We start from the raw sequence: 8062 nt of genomic DNA on the forward strand, positions 1-8062 counted from the left end.
CTTGGCCAGTCCTTCTAATACTTTAAGTTTTTTACCCCCCAGCCCTCCCCCCTCCATCCTAGCACGACCCTCTTCTCTGGATGTTGTCAAGCCTTAGAACTGACCAGGGCAGAGGTCTCCCAGGGACCCACATCACCTTTGTTTTCTCCCCTCCTAGAAGAAACCCAGTCTGAACTAATTAAGCACAACGTTCTTAGCAGGCACCCTACCCCATGTGCAGGGAAGAGCACTGAGCGCAGATGTGGAAGTTAGATCCTCCTTCAAACTGCAGCTGTGCCCCTTACTTGCCTATGGTTAGAATTACTCAGACCTTGCTGCTGCTGGACAAGACACTCCTGTCGAGTCATCCCCCAGGCCTCCAATGCTATCCCCTCCTGGCTTCCCTCAAGTCTCAACTAAACAGTCACCTGTTCCAGGAAGCTTTTCCTGCCCCCCGCCCACCTTAATTCTAGGAGCAAAGATTTCCCCTTTATCTTGTTTGTAAAAGCATTAAACCACGAGCTTTCTTTTCCCCCCCTACAATTTGGCAACAGTGCCTGGCAGAGTGGGCCCTGACCCACCCCCTCTCCAGTTCCCTGATCTGTGTGTGGGCGACACCTCCGAGCCCCTTCCAGCTAAGAAAGCCAAGCCTCACCTGAACCGCGGAAACCCCTTGCCCCAATCCTCTGGGACATTTCAGCGGGCTAGTAAACCACCAGACACCTTGTGAAATCGCTCAAATCTTTTAATGTTTGACAAAAAAACCTTTGTGCACAAGCTTCAGAGCATATCATGTAAACACCTTTATGGAAGTGATGATCACTTTGTCAACGGTCAGTTTATTTAAAAAATAAAAATAAAAACCCAGACACTGGTCAAAGTACCGCTGGGGGGAAGGGAGGAGAGGATGCAACAAACGACAAAAAAAAAGGAACAGGTCAGTCTCCAGACAGAGCTGCCTGCGCAGTCCCAAGTCCGGTCTCCCAGACTGCCCGGTGAAATTGTTTAAATAGACCCCAAACTGTTCACTGCCCTTTATCAAAACAGGCCCGCTGGGCACAAAGGCAACCCCTCCCCCCTCCCCCCTAGAAATCAGTGCTGCCTGGCATATTTCAAGGAAAAAAACAGTATTACAGTGGTTTCTTCTCCTCCTGGATTTTTAAAAGTGGCATCCTTTTAAAAAGCCGTAGACGAGGTGACAACACCCGGGGCCGGCAGGCGGAGGATGGCCCGGGCCCCAGCTCCAGTAGGGAAAAAGGAGGCCTTTGTGCAACGGTGGCTCGGCTGAATCTTGGGGGAAAAAAATAATAAAACCCAGACTTCTTTCTCCGATTTACATGAAGCCCTCGGAGAGAGAACAGGGGGCTGGGGGAGGGGCAGAGAGACACAGGCACCAAGTTCACTTCGGGGAGCTTCTTCCCCCCACCACCCTAGAAGGGCCGGCCCCAGCCCAGATGGCCTGGCTAAGCTGCGCACCCCCCACCCCGCCCCAGGCCTCCAGGAGCTCCAGGCCGCGCCGGCGGCCACAGCAGTCTCTCACAATCTTCCTGGGGTGTAAATCAGTTCAATCTCGCCACCCGGCACGGGCAGCAGGGCCAGGGGAGGTCCCAAACTGCTCTGCTGCTGCTCCCCCTCCTTTTCCCTCCCCTCCCCCTTAAATAAGAGCAGGCCTTTCACAGATCCTACTGCCAAAAAATAAAATTATATTTATCACTATGTAACAGCGCCCACCCCCGCCCCATCCCCCCCACCCTCAATTGAGACACACCCCCAAGGAAGAGCCAGGCCCAACAACGAGGGGGGCGGGCGGCGAGCTTGGGAAGAAAGGAGGGAGGGAATGCCGAGCTCAGCAGCCGGGCGGGGGCGGTGCCCACTCACTCCCGCACTGAGCTCAGGGCAACGAGAGCGGCAGGGTTGGAGGGATGCTTTCTTCCTCCATGATCAGGGCCCGGGTGCCCGTGCACACATACACACGCACACGCGCACACGCACACGCACTCACACTCACGAGCGCACCGCACCCCTTCCCCCACCCCCCCAGTCTCTCCAGGGTGGCGCTAGGTCCCGAAGCCCGCCCAGTCTCCGGCGGTTGCCGCGCCAGTCCGTAGCCAGCGAGCCCCCGGGTCGGGCCCCGGCCTTTGTCCGTCCGCGCGCCCGTCGTGGGCTCGGCCGCGCCGTCGGGGCTCAGAGCACTTTGCAGCAGTTGACGCAGCCGGTCTGCGAGCCGTAGCGCTTCTGGAGCGCGGCGCGGGTGGCTGTCTCGAAGACCTCGCGCACGCCCTCCTTGGTCTTGGCCGAGCACTCGAGGTAGTCGTAGGCCTGGATGCGCACGGCCATGGCGCGGCCGTCCTCGGTGCGCACCGGCTCCTGCTTCATGCGCGCCAGCTCGTTGCGCACGTGCTCGTCGTTGCGGAGGTCCTTCTTGTTGGCCACTAGGATGATGGGCACGTTGGGGCAGAAGTGCTTCACCTCGGGCACCCACTTCTCGGGGATATTCTCCAGCGAGTCCGGGCTGTCCACCGAGAAGCACATGAGGATCACGTCCGTGTCCGGGTAGGAGAGCGGCCGCAGGCGGTCGTAGTCCTCCTGGCCGGCCGTGTCCCAGAGCGCCAGCTCCACCTGCTTGCCGTCCACCTCGATGTCGGCCACGTAGTTCTCGAACACCGTGGGCACGTACACCTCGGGGAACTCGTCCTTGCTAAACACGATCAGCAGGCACGTCTTGCCGCACGCGCCGTCGCCCACCACCACAAGCTTCTTACGGATGGCCGCCATGGCCAGGCCGGCCGGGGGCGGCGGCCTCGGGGACGCCTGGGGGGACGGGGGTAGGCCTGGGACCGCGGCCGAGGACGAAGATCCCCCGGGCCCCGACGGCGCAGACGCCGCCGCCGCCGCTGCTGCTGCCGCCTGCGCGGAGCCGGGCGCGGCTGCTTGGCCGGCCTTCAGGGAGCGCACCGTGGCCGCCGGGGGCCTGGGCCGGCGCCGCCGCCGCCGCAGATGCCGGTGCTGGTGCTGCTGGGCTCAGCTGCGACTGCTACTGTCCTGCTCCTCCGCCGCCGCCCCCACGCCTGGGGGGGAGGTGGGGCTCCTGCTGGGCCGGCTCAGGGGCTGCGGGGGTCTCAGAGGCGCCTCTACCTCCCGCTTTCTCTCCCTCCCTCCCGCACGCCCGCTAACCTCCGCCCTAGTCTGCCTCGGTTGCCGCTGCTGCAGCCTGCGCCCGGGCGCCCGCTATTTAAAGGGCTCGACTACTTTCTTAATATAGCCGGCCAATGGGAAGCGGGAGGGCTGAGCTCATCGCTGGGCGGGCGCGCCCTGATTGGCCAGCGGCGGCGGCAGGCCGGCGGGCGGGGCCTGGGTGCCTACGGAGGGAGGAGGGAGGGAAGAAGGGAGGGGCGGGGCGGGGACGGGGCTGACGGAGGGAGAGGAGGCGGAGGAAGAGAAGGAGGCGGAGGCGGCGGGGGCGGGGGCAATGCTGCACTCCTGCTGCTGCTGACGCCGCCGCCGTTGCTGATCCGGTGGGCCAGTCCAGCCAGGCCCCGCCGGGGACGGAGGGAAGTCACCCCTCATCCCTGCAAACACTCACACAAGAACTCCTAGCCTACATATGCCTGGCTGGGAGTTGGGGGACGCAAAGACAAAACAAAACGGCCCCTGCCCTCAAGGAGCTTACATTCTATTGGGGGCAACTACTGGTGCCTAGAAAAAGACGCAAAATCCACGCAGTTATTTCTGGGGGAGGGGGCTGGGAAGAGGTGTGGGGGTGGGGTATCAGGATAAATGCCCCGTCGGAGGTGGCGGATAACGAGTTTTGAAGAAAGCTCTACACCCTACAAGGTGCCGGTAAAGGGGGAAACCGGCGGTAGAATGTGCTGCCCAGAGATTGCAAGCGCGTCAGTGGCTGGATCCTGGAATGTGGGGAGGGGAATCTTGTGTAAGGAGGTGTGCGCGGGGTCTGCAAAAGTGGGATGAACCAGGTTGTGAGAAGCTTGAAATGCCCCACAAGGGAGTTTATATTTGTCCCCAAATACTAAATTGGGCCGTGACATGATCAGAGCTATGCTTTAGACAAATTTCTTTGGCAGCTATATAGAGACTACACCGTAGGGGCTGGCCTGGAGAAGGGGTGAAACCCGAGGTCGGCAGACCAGCCAGGAGGCTATCCATTAGGCCAGAGGTGAGGAGGACCTGGAAGAGGGTGGTGGCCCAGTGTGAGGAGGGAAGGGGACAGATGTGGGGAGCGGGGCAGGATCTTCAGACCGTGACTACTGATCAGTTGTGAATGAAAGTGAGAATGACACCCTTTGGCGCCCCTCAAATGCCCTCCCTTCAGGCTTCCTTTCCTAATTCCCCCGGCGAATCCCCCGCCCCCCCCCCCCCATCACCTTGCATTTATTTGGTATTTATTCTGTATTCGTTTTCGGATGGGACGCTGGCAGGCAGCCTAGCTTAGGGACTGGAGAGCAAATATTGGGGTCTCGAAGACCCAAGTTCTAGTGTGGCTTCAGGCGCATCACTCCCTTCGCCTCTCCTTGGGGCTCCTCACAGCCGAGAAATCACAGACCTGGTCAAACAAAACCAGCCTTTAGGGTCTTACCTGGGAAAACTTTGTTTCCCTCTAGTAGAAAGTGACAAGTGAAACACTCTCACTTTTGTTTTGGTACTTAGCCCAATGAATGCCTGGCTCCTAAGCCCTTAATTAATGTAGTAATTAACTTATTAAAGCCAAAGACACCGAATCCCCTTCCCAGGAACAGGGAATTTCCAATATTCAAAAACTTATCCTGCTTATCCTGCCCAGCCCCTCCACTGCCCCCAAACCTTCTCCTCTCTAAACGAAACTCCTGCTGTGCCTCTCTGGCCTGGACTCACGACCCTTCCCCCTCTTGGTTGACCTTCTCTGGACACATTCATGGGGCCCCTTCTTCTGATGGGGTCTGAATATATTAGAGGAGAGTTGGAGGGCCACCTCCCTACTCCCAGGCCGGTGTGTCTCAGTGAAGCCCAAGCTGGCATAGGGTTTTTGTTGCCTATGACACCCCAGAAACGACTCCCTGTAAGGTTCGTGACCCAGCCTCCACCCCCCACCCAGGTGAACGCCAGCAGTTGTTAAGGCCAGGCTGGCACAGAGCTGGAGAAGGCAAGATGAAAATAAAATAATCCCTGACCTCAAGGAGTTTCTATTCTGCAGGGAGGAGGACAACCAAGTTATTGGGGAGAGGGGCGCCTCCCCTGATTCTTAGAACCCAAGCGAAACAGGCCCATAAACTGAAAAGTTCATTTCACTGGCTAAGGGCTTAGCACAAACCAGGGCAGTAGTGGCCTAAGTGAGAAATCCCCCACCTTTGCACTCGGAAGGCCCACCTTCCACTAGTTCTCCGAGCCTCAGTTTCCTTATCTGAAAATGGCAGTAATAATCCTTGTACTGCTTCCTTCATGAAGATGAGGGCCATTCCTCAGCGGCAGTGGTTGGTCCAGCGGCTAATGTATGCTTTGGGTCAGTTTATAATCTGCTCTGACCTAACTCGAGGTACTCTAATTAGGCCTAATGGAGGGGTACTAATAGCTATGCTTCCAGCCTGAGCAGGGCTTTGGAGAGCCCCCTCATTTTACAGAAAAGGAGACACAATAACACAGGGAATGAGGAGCAAAGCCCATTCCCCACAGCCTTTACGTATGCGCCCCTCCAGTCCCCCAGGAATTCTTTGGCTGTCTCTAAGAGGCAGGCCCTGAAAACCTCATCCTGTGGAGGCCAAGGGGCCGCCTCCTTCCGTCCCATACCAAACGCAGCCTGTTTTCCCCCTAGCGCTGTTTTGTTACTTGCTTATCTTAACTCGGGAGTCTGAGGGATGGAGGTCAGGGGTGAGAGTAGGAGGGGGACCTTGGGGAGAAAGAGCATTTTAAAAACACAGAACAGAAAACAATTCTTTTATTTCACATACAATGAACCAGGAAACAGTAAATTCACTGGTTCCTGAGTTCCAGACACCTTCCCATGGGGCTGCTTCCCGTTTGTCTCCCTGCCCCCCTTTCTTCTTTTTTCTCTCCAGTAAACAAGAGACTAAAAACCCAGGGAAACGAAACAAATACTGGGGGTTCCCGGCAGAGTCAGAGCCTGAGGTGACCCCGGGCTGAGAGAAATCACAGGCGACTCAGGGACTCCCTTGGGCAGTTTGCTGGGTCGAGCCAGGGCCCTTCAGTTCTTAGTGGAGGGGGGAGGGGAAGGGATTATTCTCCCCACTTTACAGAGGAGGCCCAGAGAGAAGACACTTGTTCTCTACAGAGTAAGCTCTGCAATGAGGGCTTTTCTAAGAAGTTCCATCTCCCCACCTAATCTGTTGCTTATGCCTGGAATGCCCTCCCTCCTCCCCTGGGATTCTGAACCCCAAATTTCCTTGTAGACTCAGCTCAGGGGCCTTTCAGGTCCCCACCCCTAAGCCCGTTAGGATCCCTCTGGCATTCTCAGAGTTCCCTGGAGCGCTTTGTGTTGAGCTTTGATCTCACTTTTGTCTTGGTATCCTTATCTCCTACCTACTCTGGGTGACTAGCATATAATAGGTGCCTAATAAGTGCTTGGCGAAGTGAATTTGACTTACTATATTACCACTACCACTGGTCCCACTGCTGCTGCTATTGATGGTGATGGTGACAGAGGCAGGATGTATTAGATGCTAGAAAACTGACCTCAAAGCCTTGAAGACCTGGGTTCAAGTCTCATCTCTCAGCAATCCTGATGGTTAGCCTGGACAAGTCACAGTCCTCTAGGCCGATGTCAAACAGCTTGGCCACAACAAGACAGAACCAGATTAAAATGTAATTGGGAAATATTCAACCAAATAAATAAAACACATAGGTAGCAGTAATTTCAAAACAAAGTCTATGCTGTCTCCCTGCCTCCCTCGCCACCATTTTGGTTTGACTCTTTTGCTCTGGGGATGTCGCTAAGACTCTGCGTTGTAGACAAAGGACCAGCCTGCATTAGTAAAGGGAGCTTCCTCTGCCAATGACATCCCAGGTCCAAGCCGTCTTGCTCATAATAAGAATAATGAGGTGGCAGCCTGATTCAGCTTTCCAAAAATTGTCTTTTTGCCCACCTGCACAGGAGGAGAAAGGTGACCATAAAAGCACAAGCCGGAGAGGGACTTGTCCCTGGACCATTCCTTCCCAAACCCATGGGAAGTGACAAGAACAAGAACAGCAATCGAGGTCATTGTCGTGGTCATTGTCATCACAACAGGTGCCACGATAGTTCCTCCCAACATCGCTGCTCCCTTAGGCTTGGCTGCTCGTGGCCGGACATTTGGTGACCAGCACAGGCACACGGAGGGAAGGGAAGAGAGAAACCTTCAGGCCATTAGAACAGGATATCGAGACATGACCTCAGTGCCCCCTAGCCCACTGGGTCACACCCCTCCAGGGCTGTATCTTCTCTGCCCGGCTAGGACGGGTCCAGATTCTCTGGAATGCCTGCGCCCTCTCGTGGCAGCCTTCGTGGTTGCAGTGGAGGGTTGGGAATTCTGACCTTGCTGAAGGGTCTGACAACTTCAAGAGGTTAAGGGGAAGGGAAAGGAACAAGTATTTATCAAGCACCTACTATGTGCTAGGCACTGTGCTAAACACTTTACAAATATTATTTCATTTGAGTCTTACAACAGCCCTGGGAGGTGGGTACCATTTTAATTCCTATTTTACTGGTAAGGAAATGGAGGCAGACTGAGGTTAAGTGATTTACCCAGGGTCACACAGCTAGGAAGTGTCTGAGGCAGGATTTGAACTCAGGTCTTCCTGACTATTCAACATATCCATCACACCACTGTCCCACCTAGCTGCCTCACTTATTTTTATTGCAGAAGAGGCCTCCATAATGAAAATCTGCCTTTAATTAGATTCAGTCAATGTCAGAAAGGTAGCCTACTGTACTGGGATGAGTGATGGTCTGTCTTTAGAACTCACTTCTGATCTGACTGGCCGCAGGGCTGTGGGCAAGTCATGTATCGTCTCTGAGGGTCAAGTTCCTTATTCACAAGGTGGATGGACTTAGTAATTAATGCCTAAAGTCTTAGTCTCAGGGCTGTTGTGAGGCTCA

The 8062-nt window shown here is 55.6% G+C and overlaps 1 protein-coding gene across 1 annotated transcript; it reads right to left on the reverse strand.

Moving 5' to 3' along the window:
- Nucleotides 1-706: 706 nt before the first annotated feature.
- RHOB (ras homolog family member B) lies at nucleotides 707-3170 on the reverse strand. Its single transcript, XM_036748063.1, has one exon. The coding sequence runs from the start codon at nucleotides 2752-2754 to the stop codon at nucleotides 2164-2166; it is 591 nt and encodes a 196-aa protein (XP_036603958.1). The 5' UTR covers nucleotides 2755-3170; the 3' UTR covers nucleotides 707-2163.
- Nucleotides 3171-8062: the final 4892 nt, after the last annotated feature.

This window comes from Trichosurus vulpecula, chromosome 3 (genome assembly GCF_011100635.1).
Source record: "Trichosurus vulpecula isolate mTriVul1 chromosome 3, mTriVul1.pri, whole genome shotgun sequence".
NCBI lineage: Eukaryota > Metazoa > Chordata > Mammalia > Diprotodontia > Phalangeridae > Trichosurus > Trichosurus vulpecula.

Coding starts and splice junctions, on each gene's coding strand:
- RHOB (XM_036748063.1), bottom strand. CDS start 2,754: ATGGCGGCCATCCGTAAGAAGCTTGTGGTGGTGGGCGACGGCGCGTGC.